At 33.3% G+C, this 19,855-nt stretch overlaps 3 protein-coding genes across 3 annotated transcripts; all 3 read right to left on the bottom strand.

Annotated features, from left to right (window-relative positions):
• Positions 1-2,589: 2,589 nt before the first annotated feature.
• On the bottom strand, positions 2,590-3,891 carry LOC144999898 (thylakoid lumenal P17.1 protein). The gene is made up of 4 exons (XM_078959054.1): positions 3,508-3,891; positions 3,204-3,240; positions 2,893-2,976; positions 2,590-2,770 (listed from the first exon to the last, which is right to left on the bottom strand). Exons 1-4 carry the CDS (start codon positions 3,802-3,804, stop codon positions 2,718-2,720), a joined length of 471 nt encoding a protein of 156 aa, XP_078815180.1. The 5' UTR covers positions 3,805-3,891; the 3' UTR covers positions 2,590-2,717.
• Positions 3,892-4,439: 548 nt separating this feature from the next.
• Positions 4,440-7,578, bottom strand: LOC145001144 (metal tolerance protein 4-like). The gene is made up of 7 exons (XM_078960493.1): positions 7,293-7,578; positions 6,518-6,687; positions 6,230-6,428; positions 5,885-6,063; positions 5,630-5,780; positions 4,997-5,127; positions 4,440-4,829 (listed from the first exon to the last, which is right to left on the bottom strand). Exons 1-7 carry the CDS (start codon positions 7,495-7,497, stop codon positions 4,650-4,652), a joined length of 1,215 nt encoding a protein of 404 aa, XP_078816619.1. The 5' UTR covers positions 7,498-7,578; the 3' UTR covers positions 4,440-4,649.
• A 4,807-nt stretch (positions 7,579-12,385) lies between these two features.
• On the bottom strand, positions 12,386-14,339 carry LOC145001022 (uncharacterized). Its single transcript, XM_078960340.1, has one exon. It carries the CDS (start codon positions 13,981-13,983, stop codon positions 12,685-12,687), a length of 1,299 nt encoding a protein of 432 aa, XP_078816466.1. The 5' UTR covers positions 13,984-14,339; the 3' UTR covers positions 12,386-12,684.
• Between the last annotated feature and the right edge of the window lie 5,516 nt (positions 14,340-19,855).

Genomic DNA, 19,855 nt, shown 5'->3' with positions numbered 1-19,855 from the left:
GTAGGGATCAGTTTCCCTGATAGTGGTCCTTAGGACCAAAGGGTGGGTCAGTACCCGGATATGCCTGACTATATGTTTATATCTTGATGTTGTATGCTAGTGGTAAGGGGTGGAATAGTCCCCAGTTACCAGTTGAATGATATTTATGATAGTTACCGGTTGAAAGATACTAGCGATGATTATCGGCTGAAAGATACCGACGATGATTAACGATTGAAAGATACCGATGAAGATTACCGGTTGAAAGATACCGATGGAAGTTACCGGTTGAAAGATACAGACGATATTGTATGGTATGCGGTATGATGGGTGAACTCACTAAGCTTTGTGCTTACGGTTTCTGTTTTGGTTTCAGGTACCTCTTCGTCTAAGAGGAAGGAGTCGGCGGCGTAGCATCGCATCACACATACACATGATTCCACACCGGACCTTCTGGGATTGTACTCTGATTTTCATTATTTTTGATGTTATGGTTTGGGACACAACATTATGATTTTGTAATGTGTTGCTTTATTGACAATGTTGTGGTAAAATGTTTTAAAAATTATTAATTCAAAAATGAAATTTTCGGGCTTGAATTTTGGGATGTTACACTGTAGTTTCGACATGTTGGCAGAAACTACCCAACTTCGAAATAGGACTAAAAAATTTTAAGGAATGTGAAGAAGTTTCAAGTTCAGTCCATGCAATTAATGCAAATTAACATTTTATACCCAGTTTCGCAATTGGGGGAGTGTTTCGCATCTTAGACTGTTTTTGGCGCAACGGCTCCCTGTAGAATTCTGAAAGTAGCAGTTTTTACTCGGATTTTCGAAATTCTTACAACTCTCACCCAAAAGTTGAAAATTTTCACAAAATTGGAAATTTTTCATAACTTTTTCATGATTGTTTTTCCATGCAAGTTTTTCACGGTTTCATTTTTAGCGCACATCAAGGGGGAGTTTTGTGAAGATTATTCATCAGGCGCTTCTCACCCTTAATGGGTTTTATAATCATTTTCTGATTATAAAAAGGGGGGAAATGAAGATTGGGTATTCGAAGCTTCTCGAGTATTCATTTGCGGATTTGAAGGCCGATATTACTTCGAGGGAGAGTTGGTCATGATCACGCGAGCTTGTTGGATATTGAAGCCGATATATCCAATCCTAACTTTGAGAGGGGGAACGTTAGGATGCAAAGCCACTCTTGGATGTCATTTGTGCTTACCCTCTTGTATTGTGTAATGAGTTGTCTTGCCTATAAATAGGAAGTTACTGACACTCATTTATGAAATGTTTTATTTGGAGAGTTAGACTAGAGAGAGAGAACTGTACAAGACCCACTATTTATACTAAAGGAGATTGAATCAAACAGAAGCTAGTACATAAACATCAAATGTTAAATCCTATTTATACTAAGGCTGTGTTTGGCGCGCCACAGCTAGCTGATAAGCTAGCTTATTTTTCGAGCTTTTTTATGTTGTCGTGTTTGGTAAGCCAAAAAGTAGCTTATAAGCTAGCTTTTTGAAAAGCTACTTAGACTAGCTTTTTAGGAGCTTTTTTAAAATTTTCCAAACACACCTTTTAATTAATTATAGAAACACATTTTTACATGTCCTTTTATGTAATTTTATATATTTCAACTAGCTTTTCAGCTAGTTTTACCAAACGTTATTTTTTATCAGCTAGCTTTTTATTTAACAGCTAGTTTTTCAGCCATCAGCTAGCTTTTCAGCTAACAGCTAGCTTTTCTGCTAGTCCGCCAAACATAGCCTAAAGGAGATTGAAACTTACTCTAATACCATTACACCGGGAAAGATAAATACAACAAGGAAATTTTCCAAAAACCAAATTCTTGATGCTTTTTATATACATCAATAGAAAGCAGCAGGAACTTGTCACTAAGGCTATGTTTGGCGTATTAACTGAAAAGCTAGCTGGTAGCTGAAAAGCTAGTTGTTAAATAAAAAGCTAGCTGATAGCTGAAAAGCTAGCTAATAAAAAATAACGTTTGGTAAAACTAGCTGAAATATATAAAATTACATAAAATGACATGTAAGAGTATGTATTTCTATAATTAATTAATAAGTGTATTTGGAAAATTTAAAAAAAATTAAAAAAAAATTTTTAAAAAAAAAAAACTCCTAAAAAGCTAATCTAAATAGTTTTTCAAAAAACTAGCTTATAAGCTACTTTTTTGCTTGCCGAACACAACAACATAAAAAACTCGAAATATAAGTTAGCTTATCAGCTAACTGTGACACGCTAAACACAGCCTAAAACATTACCTAAGTAAAGGATTTTGGTTGTGTAAGCCTCATTTTGAACTTTGAAATTCTAAAACCGGCCAAAAGTAACAAACTCATATATAAGGACCCATTCAATACCAACAAAACCCAAACCCCACAATAGTCCTGTATAAAAAACACCAACAGATAAAAAATAATAAAATAATAAAAAATAAAAATCTATGATAAAAAACTATGATTTACCAATACCATGAAACTCATCTATAGGATCCATTCTAAAAGCGGACAAAAGTAGCATGTTTCAAGGCATTTTGCATCTGAGTTCCTACTTTTCCTCAATACAAAGATTCACACCAAATGAATTGTGAAAAGCCCCCGAAATCATAATATAATTACAAAATTATACAAGGTGCCACTTACAACATATTTCAAATCTCCACTAGGTTCATGTTTAATATTAAGAGGCTAAAACAAAATATCAAAACCTAACTCATAAACGTTTTGAATATCCAGAACCTGCACACTTCTTGCATAGTATCAATCCTACAAAATCACAAATCAATATTCAAATATCATGCATTTTTTATAGTAATTGAAGTGACCAAAACTCATACTATAAGTGATAACATTTTTTACAAATTGAGAACATAAAGCATCATTAATACCTGCACCCTTGCATACTTTACACTCAACCGAGCCTGTTTCCATTTTCATCTTCCCATCATTACAGAAAACACATTTTGTGCCACCTATTCATCCAACCAGATTGTTAAACACCATCTTTTTCTTATCCATAATGTCAATGTAGTTAAATAAATTTATAGACTTTTTATCCCCTTTTGAAGCTAAAAATCATTCTGTTTATCCTAATGTCAAAAGTGGTGGATCTTTTCTAATCTTACAGAAGTAACGACTTATATAAAACATAAAAGAATGCAATTTTTCCAAGTTTACAAAATAGAATTAGAAAACTTACCATTTCCAGCACATTTTGCACAAGGAACTGGATCTCCCTACATGAAAACCCAATAATCATAATTCATCATAACCCCAAAAAAAAACAAAGATCATACATCCTAATTTTTAAAAGAGGGCTGCATTTTCTCAATAAGTTTTAACAAGCGACAATTTAGGACACCAGTTGTAGAAGCAATTCAACTTCCAAATCCCATAAATTTAGCCCTAATTATGAACAGGAAGAGTAATGACGTAATTGGGTGACACTCCAATTGTTCGAACATATTTGGACAAAGATGAATATCTAAAAAAAGAGTGCGAACCTTGAGACCAAGAAACAGTGAGAGGGAAATCGCAACCAAAACGCTGATTGTGGCAAGAAACGTTTGAGTATCCAAAGGGGGTTTGAATCCACTCGTGTATAATAAAATGGGATCAAAAATGTGTTCTTGTGGAGGAATTAAATGGAGCTTGGACGAGTAAGAAGAAACGGCGGACAAAAGGGTTTTGTTAGGGTTTAAAATTGGGATGTATTGTGAGGGGTTAATGGAGGTTATTGAGCAGAAGATTGAGGACGACAATGGAGGATGGATTGAAGAGGAGTGAGAAAGTGTCGCCATGGATGGAGAGAAAGAAAGGGATAAAATTTGTGAAGCTCCTGCTTTGTGGCCATTTCATTTCCTCTGTTTTTCTGTTTCTTTGTTATTTTGCCTCCTTTTTCTATAGAGTATAGTCCAGTCGTTGGATTTTTGTTTTCAATCTATTGGCATATTAAAAATAATTGTTTAAAATAAAAAATCTTCTAAAAATAATTGATATAATTATTGTGTTATTATACATTATTAAAACTATGAATTATTCTATGTTAATTACTTATTACTTAATTTCTTAAAATATTTTATATTTTTCAAAAAAAAAAATTCAACTTTGAAGTTTGAAATATAAATTTCATTTTACTAGTGTTTAGATAATTAGAAAGATAACATATCTTATGTAAATTATGTTTTCTTACTATGTTAAATATATAACAATTTATATATAACTAAAATTGATGTTTTGGCATGAAATTTGCAGTTTTAATATCTAATATTTCATAAATAATCTATTATCTAACATATTTTGCAAGTTTAGATTGGTTAGAGTTAGGAGGCCTGTAGTACTGTAGTTCATTATTTTATCTTAGTTCACTTTTCTTTTTCCTTATTTATGTTTGTTTATCAATCAACATTTGAAGATTTTGAACAATAAATAGAAATGTATAAAAATAAATAAATAAATAACAATAAAATAATAACAATATTAAAATGTCGTCTCTCCTCGTGCATACCCAAGATATACACATCCCAACAAATGCCATTTACACTTTCTTTTTTGTAGCCTATCAAGATACAACTTTTTCAACAACACCTCAACAACCCATAAATACATATACAAACCATCCACAAATCCAACCAAAATGTTCTTCTCAAGGATCACTGTTAGGAAGCCTGGTCAAAACAGAGTGTTCTGGCTTATGACTACATTCAAAGTCTAGATGAACAAACGCACGTTCAACTTCCGGAAGCTTCTCAAGCTTCACTTGTAGTGTCTCTCCAATTGCATGTGCTTCTTTCAATGACAAATCTTCCGGAAGCTCAATATCCACCTATTAAAAATTAACGGTGATCATGTCAGGGGTAAATCAAGTAACAATGACAGTGTCAATTTCACATTGGAATTGAAACTTTTATACTATTACTGCTCAGACTTGAACCCTTGACGATTTTTGTAAGTATACTGTATACCACCCTAGGGGCAATTACGTCCATTTACCTCTACAAAATATAAAACTCCGAATGTGTATGCACGAACTGTGTCAACTCGTTTTACTCGAGGATGACGAGTCACAAGATAAGTTAGTTTTTGCAGGACTTCAGGAGGCGCCGATTGTCCCACCAATGAAACTGCATAATCAATTAACCACATCACATTAATATTAGACAAAATTACATAAATGGTCCCTATGGTTAACCAAAAGTCACAAACTTAGTCCTTGCTATTTTTTTGTGACGAACATGGCCCATGTGGTTTCCAAAACTTATATGAATGATCATTTTTGCTAACACCGTTAGTTTTGGTCGGTCAGTGCGAGAGTAATTTGGACTTTTCAGGTTGTAGGGACTGAGTTTGTGATCGTCAGTAAACCATAGGGACCATTTATGTAACTTTGAATATATTTTATGTTAATGAGTTTGTAGCTTTTTCGCCGCTTTACTTTTTAAAATGTCACTTTAACCCCCTTCACTTTGAACTTTATAAAAAGTACTTTAATATTATGGTTAAAATCCAAAGAACCTTTGAATAAAATGTTCCAATGCGTTAGGTTTCTATAAAACGATTTGATTTAGCCAATCTTGATTCATATAGATGTTTAGGGTTTAGGGTTTAAGGGTTTTAGGAAAATACCTGCATTTTCAATAACAGTTCCAGACCAATTTATAATGGTATAAAGAGCAAGAATAATAGCACCCAAAGGATCAATCCACCAATAGAATCTATCACCAAGAACAGCAGCCACTAATCCAACTACATTTGTCACCACATCAAAGTAATGATCCTGATATCAAATTAGCAAGGAATATTTTTGTTAGATATGGTTTCCATTTTGATTGGATGGAATAAAAATAATAAAATATAATAAAAGTTGATTAAAATAAGAACCTTTGCATATGCACGAACGATTTCGTTTCCTGAACTTCTGCAATACAACCATAAGGCAAGTTTGACTATTGTTGCAGTCAACATGATGACATATAGCCATAACAACTGAACAGATGTCATCTTTTCAGGAGGTTGGTTTTCAATTAACTGTTCCACAGCCTGAATCAATACCTGAAACCCTAAAACATACAAATGTGATAAAGTGAACTCTCTTCATCATAAACACACACCATTTTGCACACGAAAAAGACAATCTTTTTACTTAAAACAAACAAATAACATATTAAAAGTCTTTCTTTTTTTACTTTTTTGAATGATTTCTACTTAAAAGCTATTATAACGTACCAAGTGTAGCCATTATTGCAGCAAAGATAATGATTCCAACAGGCTGAACCCTAAGTTTCCCAATAGGGTATTTATAAATGTTGAGGTTTTGCATAGACAAGTGAGTGAACCAAAGTATGCCACCAGCCATTAGATCAAGTAAAGAATCGAGGGTGGATGCAGCAATGGCAATGGATCCGGTTTCTACTGTAGCATATATCTGTATTTTGCATTAGGAATTCAAAATTTCTTTATAAAAATGTGATAACTACATTGAGATTTGAAGCAAAAAGAGATAGGAATAATTACCTTGAATGCTAGTAATAGAACATTGGCATAATTAGAGATCTTCATAGCTCTTTCTTGCTGAAGTTGTTCATCTAAGTCTTCCTCATCGATGCCTTCTGATGAAACTATAGCATCAACTTCTTCAAAAGACTTTAATGTTGCAAATTGCTTTTCATAATACTCTTTTTCACCTGTACACAAAAAGTAGTTTGCAGATGTTAGTTTAGATAAGTCTTCTTAGATTTGACTTTTGTTTTGTTACTCAGTGCTTTGAAGTGGTTTCAGTTTTCTCTACTAAGATAGGTTATTCTTCTTCATTCTTACTAAATTGATACAGTTATTAACCTAACTGGTGTATTTTTAAGAAACAATCTTCTGAGAAATCGACAACTACATAAAAAGGGGCCTTGAGAATTGAAATTCTTATGAAAGGAGACAAATGCAAAATTTATCATCTAAAGAGAGTGATAGCATACAGATTGTTCAATTCGTACATAAAAGGTAATTTTGATCTTGGGAGATCGTATCAGAAAAGAGAGAAATGTACAGACAGTGATTATGGTAGAGAATTGGATGATAATGAAAAGATCCACTGTGCTACTTCAAATCAAGTCGCATACATAATAACCAAGCCATTCGAACTTGATTTGATCGAATAAGCATTTAATTTTGGTTTGTTACTCAGTAGTTTGAATAATCCATGTTTTCTCTAATAAGATAAGTTACAGACATCGATCAATAAAATCGAAGAGAAGCAATGAAGAGAGAAACTGAGGGTAGATATATGATTAAAAACCTTGAGTTAGGGAAGATGATGACTTAGAAGGTAGAGCGAAAGGAGAAGACGACTCGATATCAACAGCAGAACGTGCTTTATCAGGTAAACGAGCCAAAAAATCGCTCCTGAGTGAGTTCACCGAGTACCGCCGACTCAGCCGTCGTCCCCGCCTACCACCTCCCGGTGTCGTCGGCGACAACAACGCCTCTTTTACCTCCTCCATCCTCTCTGTCTCTATCTCCGGTGGCGAAACAGTGAAGGACGTCCACAGAAAGAATTATACCGACTTTGGAAATGCAGAAAACCAGTTATAAATAACAAAATTAAAAATTATCTTATCATATAATGTTATTTCTTTCAATTTTTCAAAAGCCAGTGTTATTTCATTTATTCAGATAAATATTACGATATACAGTTATTATATAATAAATAACAGTTTTATAAGCATAAACATTAGAGTCCAAATTCATGCATATATGATATATTTCTTAAAAAAATAAAAGTCAAAGTTAGAATAAAAATAAAAACGCTTTGTATATTATCGTCATTTTTTACATTAATTATATGGAATAAATAATTATTGACAACATCTAAAATATACATTATGTATTTATCTAAATATATTAGTATTAGAGATTTAGAGATCTATTTTACATATGGCGCTCAGAATCAAATCTTTGTTCGGTCATACAATTTTAACATTTACGTTATATTTTTTAAAAATAATTTATATAAACTTTATGTAAAATATTCTTTAAATTATCACAGAAATTATCGATCTACATGAATATCCGGTGAATTAAAAGGATCTGTTGAACCAAAAATATAAATTTACTTAAAATGGCAAGTATATTGTTTTATTCAAAGGAAAGGACAATGATTCATGCCAATCGATTAGCCCTGCTGGCCCAACAGGAGAGGTTTGAAAAGATGGGTCCTTAATAATTTTATAGAATATGTAGCGTATTTGTTATTCAAGTATATGCAATCATTAATGCTTTTATTGGTACGTATATCGTATTATGTTAAAACAGTTTAAAATTTTTATTCATTGACTTATAAAAGTCTTATAAATAACTCTTGTTTAATTCTTTATTTTCTTTTTACTATGCTCAATGATTTATTTGTTTTTATAGATAACTTTTTTAACTAAACGGCTCGAGCATAGTGCTATAAGATGTATGTATGTTAGTTGTTCTAAAGAAATATAATTTTTTTATAGTATATGGAAATGAATGAATTATGAACTTAAGAAAATGATTTATTATTGCTTTCATCTCTTAACCAAGACATTGTCGAGAGAAAAACATGCAAGGTATTGAATTCGATTAAAAGGGTGGTGTGTTGGTCTAATAGTTCCAAGGACATTATGGCGAGAAAGTTGTAAAGTATTACGTATACATGTAAAAGCATCATTACATGGTTGCCTTGAAAGGAAATACTCTTGAAAGAACTTGTTTGGGTGCATTTTCCACATTCACACATCATAGGAGAAAAGAATTAAGTTACAAGATAAAAGTAGCAAAAGAGATTTTTACTAGTAATCATAAATCAAAAGTTCAAAGGACTTTTGATCCAGTGAAAAACTTGTTTGTGATTAGGGAGGATGAAATCATTGAACTTTGAATAAAATTCCAATTGGAATTGGGATCCAAATCATAAAGAAGGAAATAATGATGTTAACTAGTGAAATCATGATGCCACACAAAATAATAATGAAACGAGGCAGAAAATAAACATGTCAATATCAAAGGAAGGCTAAACGCATCAATATGCATGGGAAAATAGGAAATAATATGTAATGAGTTCTCAAGCTCTAGTATACAAACATGTAGAGCCCGACCTCAAGGTCTCATTTATCATGCAGAAACATAAATGAGGAAACCTACTTTGTGGATGAAAGAGTATGTGAGTGAAGAGTGATTGCCACACAGCAATGAGTTATAAGTGTAAAACCCGCAATTTAGGGTTAGAAGTTTTTTCTTTATGTGAAATTCCTTACAAAGTAACATGATTTTTCAAAATCAAAATATATACAAATGATTAAATTAACTTAAATAATTGATTTAAAGTTTTAATTTGGTTAAATAAAAATAATTTAATTAAAATATAATTCACTAGTTAGTTGAAAAGTTAGGTGAAAATCTTAAAGTTTGACAAGTAAGGAACAGCATTTGAGCAGTGGTGAACCTTAGTGAGGCATTTGGGGTCCCGGGCCACTGCTCAATTTCTGGCACACAGTGTAAAAAAAAATTATGTTTTTTTTTATTAGGTGCACCCGCTTGAAGGACGAGGGACACCCCTACTAAAACAGTCTGTGTCCGTCACTGCATTTGAGTAAATCAAATTAATTAGAATATAGAATAATTTTTAAGATTTTTTTATTATTTAAGGTTGATTTGGAAGAATACTAACTAGAAATGTTAGTCGGGATGTCATGTTGGGTTAAATAGGAAATTTGAAGGTTGAGGGACCAACCTTGCCAATCATCTAAGTAGAGACTAATATGTCTTATGATAGATCAAGAGTTTTATGTTAAATTCGGTTTTCGTCCATTATAGGTTAGTCGGTCTTATTACTTGCATATTTTTAGAGCCGTTGATGTGATCTATTACTCTGATGCAGTGAGTCTCAAACAATTCTTACGAGATATTATAATTCATTCACTCAAGATCAAGGATCAAGGGAATATAAGCCTTGTTGTTTATATCCTTAGGTTTTTTAGAGGATAAGTTGACGACCATGGTCATCTACGATAATCATAAATAAGATGGTAAGGGGCATAAGCATAGATGGCAAGTTGGCAATCGTACAGAGGAAACACACACAGAGTAGGGTTAGGGATTTTGCTCACTGATACCATATTAAACAATATTTTTTTCCCATAAAGCATATATCATGCATTAATGATAATTATATAAGATTTTACAAAATACCAAACAATGTTTCTAAGTTCAGTGTCATTGCTATAGTGTTATGTTTTTTTTTTTCCTTTTTTGTTTTTGGTGAATTAAACTTTTTGTTTATATATTCATCAAATAGATAAGATGACATAAATGTCCGTATGTGAGAAAAAAAAACTTACAAAAATATAGGGTTAGGGATTTTGCTCACTGATACCATATTAGACAATATTTTTTCCCATAAAACATATATCATGCATTAATGATAACTAGGAGAAGCTCCGCACTTTAGTACGGGTAAGGGAGGTTAGTGTACGTATGGAATAATGTTTACCAACACAACCATTTTATAATTTTTATAAAGAAAATTTGCATACATACCTTCAGAATAAGAAGTTATAAAGCATAGGGATCAGAAGAGGCAAATCTCAAAAATATGGGGCCAGCATACTAATTTAGTAAAGAGTAGGGATTAGAAGTGACAAATTTTAAATATATGGTGGTAAATTTCTAAAACAATAATATTATACTCTTCCTCAATGTTATAGGAATTAATAGTATGTATAATTATATAAGATTTTACAAAATACCAAACAATGTTTCTAAGGTTAGTGTCATTGCTATAGTGTTATGTTTTTTTCCTTTTTTGTTTTTAACTTTCGTTTATATATTTATCAAATAGATAAGATGACATAAATGTCCGTGTATTGAGAAAAAAAACTTACAAAAATAACCCTATAGTTCAAATAGACAAAATAAAAAAAAAAAATTTAAAATGTTCATATGTTAAATAAAATTAAAGAATTGTTAACAAAATTGAACAAACAATCACCATCTTAGACAAAATTTAAAAAATAACCCTATATGGGAAATAAATAAAGTTACCGAAAATGGAATTGTCCAAGTGTAACATAATTACAAAAATGCGTGGCAGCTTAAAACCCTCATTGTATACAAATTAGCGAATTATAATATGGCTTGATGGGCTAAGGCAAGAAAATGGACTACTGATATGGCATATACTTTATACACTAACAAAAATAAATGGAGTCATCAATAAGTGAAACTGGCCCGATAAAATTATAAACAAAAAAAATCACAAAATAAAAAAAAACATGAAATGATAAATTTGAGCCCATTCCCATACAAGTCACAAACCTAGAGAAGCAAATAACCATGAAAAAATATCATTGTGTCTAAACAAATAGCAATTACTATTCCTACTTATGTCTAAAACTTGAAAAAAAAACCTGAATTTAGCTTTTCTACCCAAACCGATATTATAATGGATAAACTGAATGTAAACAGATCAACCAGTTTATTTAGATATCGTTATTCATGCCTATTTTAAACAGTAAGAAAAAAAAATCTTGAAGTAGAACGAATGGAACCACATGAACTACCTATATACTTTACACCTTAATATATTTATAGTTTAATCCTTAATGTATTTGAACATCAACAATTCGACATCAGTAACAAGAGAAACCACATGAACTACCTTTATAGTTCACTCCTTAATATATTTATAGTTTAATCTTTAATATAATTGAACATAGACATCATTAACACCTTGTAAAAATCTATTTTTTATTGTAACGTTGACTTTTTATCGTTTTTATTTAACAAAACATATTATCAAAAAAATTCTAATGATTTGACTTTTTTATTTTATTTTTTCCTTAAAATTAACTGATTTATCCTTATATGTGCCCCTTATCTAATTTATCATTGAACGTGCCTCATGTTTAAAAAAATTACTTCAAAAAAACAAGTAACCTAAAAAACACTATAATACAAAAAAGTAAAAAAGTCTTTTAAGTTTTAACTCTAAATTTTATTTCGCCTCTACCTATTCCAAAATTTGTTCGTTTTAAAACAAAACTCCTTTTTAGTTTTTAAGACTAAGCAGCCTTCATTTTTTGTTCAACATCCAACGACACTGACATATCTCATCTTATAGAGATACAATGCAACAAAAAAATATATATAAAAAAAATTAACTGTCTTTTTCGAATATATGAATAATAATATTATTACATGTACGAACCTAATATTTAAAATTAAGGATTACAATGATATACTGTAAAATATTTAACAAAAAACTACACGGAAACAAAAAGGCAAAAAAAACATTTGGCAAATAACAATTAGTCGATAAGAGTGATAAAAGAGCTATAATTTTAATAGTAAAAAACACTTCAACAGTTTGAATATAATATCAACCTTTTCCTACCTTCAATGAAGTCAATATTACATTTTAAGTCCATCTATATCTTCCATTTTCATATAGTTGAAGCCAAAAGATCGAGAACACAGGCTTCAAAGTTCAAACTGATAACATGGATGAAGAACATTATTTAAAAACACTACATTTACACAACACCCAAAATCCTAAAGCTTAACCACATTCTTTTTAAACCCTAAAAAGACAAATAAAGCATGAAATCAAGAACTTACAAGATAAACATGCACCTGTTTTCAACTTCTACCATATCTTCATTCATTCATTCATTATCCTTTTCTTTCAATTCAACAATCCGATTATCATCTTCCATCTTACCTTCAATCTCAACATCTATCTTCTCTTCGTTTTTCACAATATTATCTTCCTTATGAACATCTGATAGGCCTACATCTTTTAACACTTCCATTTCCTGCAAACCCTTTTCACCATTGTTAGATTCTTTTGGTTCAGAAGACTGATTCCCATTTCCATCATCATTCTCTTCCATTAGCTCATTAGTATCTTCAACTGACCTTCCATAGCCACGACTCCCACTATCATTCTCAGAATCATTCTCCACAACAACCTCTTCCATAAACCCTTGTCCTCCTTGCATTCCCCTTTCCAAACTCTGCAACCTCTTCCTCAAGTTATCAAACTCCCTTTCCATCAAGAACAATCTCTCTTTCAATATCAGATTCTCTTCTTCCAGTTGAGCTATATGTGTATCCTGATCATCAACTCTGTTCTCCAAAAGATAGCTATTATGATCAGCACCACCGTGGTTTGGGTAAATCATCTCAAATCTGCTCAAATCATGGTCTAATCTCCTCTCCACCTCCAAATGTTCCTCAACATCGCTTTCACTTGATCCACCTTCTTCATCTTCTTCGTCATTTCCAGGAGATCGAAGCCTGATTAACCCTTTCATGGACCCATACCCATCAACACCCCATTCTTCTTTCGCCATGTCAACTAAAACCTCTCGAGATGGAGAAAAAATAGGTGTAGGGAGTACAGAAGGAGTAACAGGACATGGCGAAACCAGAGATGTAATCCCTCCTGCTTTTTTTGCACGAATGAGGAAGGAAGTAGTGTTTCTAGGAGCAAAAGGAGCTGATTTACCACCATGATTGTGTTTCTTCTTCGAAAAGTATCTTCTGGCCTTCAATCGATTTTGTTGCTGTAGTTCCTTGAGAGTAGGCGGATTATAATTACCTACTCCAACATTGCCTAATTCGTTCCAATTATTGTTATTCCGTTTGTCATTTCCTTTCTTCCCCTTCCAGTTTTTGTTGTTTCGTGGCCCCATAGGTTTTGAAGAAGACGGAACAAAACCTGAAGGTTTCGTGTTCGGATTCTGGAACTTGAGCTGCTCCGGTAGCGCCGGCGGCCACATCCCGTAACGACCACCTCGGTTGTTCAACATCCCCTGCGACTGTGACTGATTCATCATCACAAGAGAAGGATTAATTAACTGATTCATCAACATCTGGGAGTTCTGATTATTCATCAACCGATGGGATTGCATTATCGGAAGCTGCTGCGACTGATTCATCATCTGAGCTTGATCGTTCATCTCGACTCCGAACTCCGATGACGATTCACAACAACGAAAATTTTAAAACCCTAAAATACCAATTCGCGATCGGAAAACGTAAAAAAAATCAACAGACAGAAACTTCTACCAAGATTAAAAAGCTACTAATTACCACGAGATGAAAGACTAAATCGTACATCGGAAATCAGCAAACCCTAAACCTAGCAGAAAAAACAGATCGATTTCTAGATGATTGTATGATCCGAACACTTATCAAATTCAAATTAATAATCCGATCCAGGCGATCTTTGATTTGATTTTATGTAAGAATTTTGAATTTGTAGAAGTTTTGGTTTCAAATTCTCGTTCTGTTTCTAGAGATTCGAAAAGGGGAACCGGTCATGTGGAGGAGGAAGGTGCCCTTTGGTTGGTTTTATAGGCCAGATGAAGCATGAGATGGACGGTTAGATGATGTATTAATCCAACGGGTGAGATTGGATAACACGCTATTAATGCGTGAGATATAGATCTGAGTCGGTTAAAAGGGGTTACTTGCGCCTGTGATATAAATCGCTTTATTATGTTGCAAATTGTAATTTGACGTAAAATATTTAAGTAATATTATAAAAATAAAAATTTAAGTACAAAATTTAGAATCATAAACGGCACTCATTTGAACTAGCAGGAATCAAGTGTGCGCCTTTGGCGCTGTGTTGCATTTAAACGATAATAAATATTTATGTGGAAATTGTCAATGGATAGTTTGACGTTATGTCGTGAAGAAAAACGCGAAGTCAAGGACTGTGAAATTGTTGTTTGCAAGAATTTAAAAACTCGATTGTGGAGTTGTTGATGCTCATTTTGCGAAAGTAAAACAATCGAGTGTTTGCATCTGTGAATCAATTTGAAGTCAATTGGGTTAATATTCGCATATGGGTTCAACACATGAATTTTTGATTTCGCAAGTTTAGAGTTCAAGAATTAAACTGTGTTCGCATCTGGAATGAAAATACCAAATTGTTAGGCTGTTACGATTTCACCACCTAAAATATGTATATTTGTATTATAATATATTATCTTGTTAGTATTTCATGAATGCAATCAATAACACTGCTTTGAATGCGAAGTTGGATTTAGCTTTGCTATAAGTTTCAATCGATTTTGAAATTGAGTATTGTTCGCATTTGTATGAGTGTAGTCGATGAATGGATAAAGCAAGAACATATGAGTTTTGATTCGCAATTGGATTGATGATTGATGGATGATTCGTGAAGAAAAACGCGAAGTCAAGGACTGTGAAATTGTTGTTTGCAAGAATTTAAAAACTCGATTGTGGAGTTGTTGATGTTCATTTTGCGAAAGTAAAACAATCGAGTGTTTGTATCTGTGAATCAATTGAAGTCAATTGGGTTAATATTCGCATATGGGTTCAACATATGAATTTTTGATTTCGCAAGTTTAGAGTTCAAGAACTAAACTGTGTTCGCATCTGGAATGAAAATTTTGTGGTTTGCATTTGATTAATTAGGTTAAAATGCGAAGGTGATTAATGCGAATGGATGCGAAGGGTGTAAGAATGAAGATGCGAAGTATTTCACAGTAGAATGCGAATTGGAGAAGAAAACAGAAATTTTCAAATATTGTCCCTGGAGTTTCGCATTTTTGGAAATAAATATTCAACTTCGCAAATGGGGGTCATAAAATGATGAAATTGCACAATTTTTAAAGAGATACACACAGACATACGTAAGAGAAGCTTATTTTTACACATACACATACACATTGATGATCAGTAGTTTCAATCGATTTTGAAATTGAGTATTGTTCGCATTTGGGACCAGTAGTTTCAATCGATTTTGAAATTGAGTATTGTTCGCATTTGTATGAGTGTAGTCGATGAATCGATAAAGCAAGAACATATGAGTTTTGATTCGCAATTGGATTGATGATTGAGGGATGATTTGTGAAGAAAAACGCGAAGTCAAGGACTGTGAAATTGTTGTTTGCAAGAATTTAAAAACTCGATTGTGGAGTTGTTGATGCTCATTTTGCGAAAGTAAAACAATCGAGTGTTTGCATCTGTGAATCAATTTGAAGTCAATTGGGTTAATATTCGCATATGGGTTCAACATATGAATTTTTGATTTCGCAAGTTTAGAGTTCAAGAACTAAACTGTGTTCGCATCTGGAATGAAAATTTTGTGGTTCGCATTTGATTAATTAGGTTAAAATGCGAAGCTTCTTCTAATTTCGTCTGAGCTGCTTCAATACGATCTGCTACTTCTCGAATGTAAGCAATGAGTGAGAGTATCAATTGTCATTTTAACGATCAACTTCTCCCATAATGATATCTATAGTACCTAGTATCGTCATAATATCAGCCAATTTCATTCTTTTAACTAACTGAGGAAGAATTTGCAAATTAATAAACCCCGGTGGGCGAATTTTATAGCGCCAAGGAAAAACACCCTTATCTCCTATCAGAAAAATTCCCAATTCTCCCTTTGGTGCTTCGACTCTCGCATAAAGTTCTTGCTTCGACAATTCAAAAGTCGGAGAAAAAATAATAATTTATTATGATGCAATGGATTCATAGTCATGTCTTGCTAAGGTGCTTTATTAAGTATTTTCCACGCTCCTCGAGGCCATTGAATCTGCTGCAGATGTCATCATAGAAGAAGAAGTTGTTCTTCTTTTTTCTGCATCATGAATGCCCAGTCTTTCTCTGCCGTCAACTCGACGTCGTCGTCACCTGCAAGCCGACGACGAAACCCCTTGTCGGAATTCCAAACGGGAAGTGGAAGGAAGAGCCATGATGCAAAGAGGAAACGAAAAACACACAATACACAACGAAGAACAGAAACAAACCTGAAGAACTGATCGACAGAAAAAGGAAGAAGAGTTGAGAAGCAGCAGGAAGGTTTGACGAATGGTGAAGGAACGTTTGACCTTACGTGGGAAAAACAAATAAAGAAGGAAAGATTAAGGCGGTGGGTGTGTCCAATGTGTTAAATCAGTTAAAGAACAGGGGTTAGAACCGTGTAAAGCAAAAATTAATGTGGTAGATATGTAAAAAGGAGTAATCATGTGGCAAAATTCTAATTTATTAAAAGTTCCTGTTCACCAACCCGTTTGTGAATTAATATATGTATAATTATTTTGCTAAAAACAAAACAATTACGAATACGGGAAAATAACCCGCGCTAATTAGTGATATTAATATATATTTATTTGCCGCTTTCAAAAAATAAATAAATAGTGAAATCATATTTTCAGATATTTAAGCTATTAATTTCTCGCGTGAGTCATTTAATTCTCACGTTTGTCCGATCAATTTCAGAATTAACTAGCGAATAAATGTAGCAAAGACTTGAGTACTCGAAATTAGTTGTGTATATAAACTCGAAGTTGAGGATAAGAATAAAAACAAACCGATACAATACACCATATACATAGAAGAAGTAGAAGTTGATATTTTCTTAAACGATATATATAGAAAATACTAATGCCTACAGAGATCGTGATTTACCATGTATTATGAACTACTTCAAGGAAAGTTGTTACATAATCTTCGGTATTATGAACTATTCGGTTTTTGGTTTCGGTTCTGATTCGAATTAGTTCCAATTTTGAACATCTTTTTATATAACGCATTTCATAGTAGAACCTTATGGAAACCATAATAATTTCGAAAAACATAAATGTTACGGTTTACATATATTTTAGTTATTGTTGTAAATAACTAATCAAATTCTTCTTCAATAGCTCTTGGAAGCAAGCACCAGAAATCTCGTGGTTCTGATGGTTCACACCCAAACCTTAGCAACTAGGAAACTTGAAGAGAGATGAGAGGGGATGTATATTTTCGGCTATCTTTTGAGAGAAGCGGTGATTAAAACATAAAGGGTGTAAGGCCCTATTTATAGCTGTTAAGAAAATCCTAGATAACCTGTATTGATTAAAATAATAATATTACAAACCAGGTAATTATCTGGTTTCCTAATTATCTTTAAGGGATAATCTAGAAACCTTCGAATATTCCCCAAAAACCGTCCACCTCCTATAGGTAAGGTTCTGAAACCCTTTTGTTCAACTATTGAACAATTATAGCTTAAGTCATTGCACTATTAATTAATCAAATTAATCCCAAAACTAATTCTAATTATTTCTTAATTAAATAATATTATTTCTAATTAATCTACTATTCTCATAATATATTAATAAGTCATTTATTTCTATTTATTAATAATATAATAAATCACTAAATCAATCTCTATCTCTAAAAGTTATCATATTCAATTATTAGATTTGAGGGCAACTCAAAAGGACTTTGCTAACAATTCAAGTTGTAACACCATAAATTTCAAAACAAAATTTTCAAATTTTTATAAAATATAATTCATTTAATATTCAGAAAACAACCATATTTAATCATTCAATCCAAGTAATACAAAATCACAAGATCTTAAAATCATAAACCCCATGCGTGTGTACTGATCAAGCCGGCGCCTTCCCGCGGTCGTCACTAGTACCTGAAACAAATAACATCAAACACTGTAAGCACAAAGCTTAGTAAGTTCCCCAAAATATCACATATAACACATATTAGCCACTCGAGGCTATAACTCTGTGGGTCCGTGCACCCAAACTCTGTGAACCCTCAGGTTCTAACTCTGTGAACCTTCCGGTTCTAACTCTGTAAACATGCAAAGCATAAATCACATAGAAATAATGCAGTACAACACATAACATACATAGCATACAAATACTCTGTCATATAACTCTGGTTACATACTCAAGGTAAAGTATAGTGAGAAGACTCACGTCGCGTATCTCGATAATTCGTAAATCCCTGAAATCACTAGTGCTCGATTTCCCGAGCTATAGTCCTCCTATAACATAATACATCTCTAATTAACACTTTCCCAACTAAGGTTGACTATCCCTTAACAAGTCAACATAGGTCAACACTGGTCAATGGTCAACGGTCAACTTTGACCGGACTCGGCGAGTGCACTATAGCGACTCGGCGAGTCTAAGCGTATACACTGATTTCCCTGGGATCCTCTCTTGACATGTCGAGTATTCTCCTAACTCGACGAGTTCCACCTGGCATGAGTTGTGGGGCCACCACGACTCAACTCGCCGAGTCTCAAGAACAACTCGGCGAGTCCCAGCTTGACTCAGTCCACCTGTCAACCCACTATGACTCTCCCTGACTCACCGAGTCAAACCCTCAACTCGGCAAGACCACTCGCTGTGTGGTGCTAGGCAATATTCATGCTACTCGCCGAGTCTGTTCTTCGGACTCGGCGAGTCCATGCCATGCAATGACTCAAACTCGCTCCTAAGGTCAGATCCGATCCACTAACTCATAGATCCAGTCCTTCCAAGCTTATTTAGCACGTAAAGTCACTATCTTGATGTACATGCAACATCTATATGACCATATATGATGATTTAATCCCAAATACCACAACTCAAGGTCATAATCTCCATTGCTCTTCATAAAGCTTGATGAGTGAGGCTCTCTGGACCTCTATGGATCCAGATCCAAAGCCTCAACATTAGAAAGGGACTATTTGGCATCAAATCAACCCAACAAAGGCCACAAGAAACCCTAAATCCAAATATACTTCATAAAACAGAAGATGAGATGAAATAATACCTCAAGTTCGAAGATCTGAGCTTCAAATCCACAGTATAGCAATCTCCTAAGCTTCCTCTTGGTTATGACCTCCTTCTCCTTGCTAAATAACACCACAAAGGTCAAGAATGACTTCCTTTCTCTCTCAAAACGCTCAAGCACTCTATGGTTTCTCTCCATGGATTGGTGAGCACAAATGACGGCCATAAGGCCCTTTAAATAGGTCTCAAACCACGGGAATTAGGGTTTCATTACACAGCGTGG

This window comes from Lactuca saligna, chromosome 6 (assembly GCF_052625555.1).
Source record: "Lactuca saligna cultivar CGN05327 chromosome 6, ASM5262555v1, whole genome shotgun sequence".
Classification (NCBI taxonomy): Eukaryota; Viridiplantae; Streptophyta; class Magnoliopsida; order Asterales; family Asteraceae; genus Lactuca; species Lactuca saligna.
Note: the sequence above shows the minus strand (reverse complement) of the source record. Positions and strands in the feature narration are given on the sequence as shown.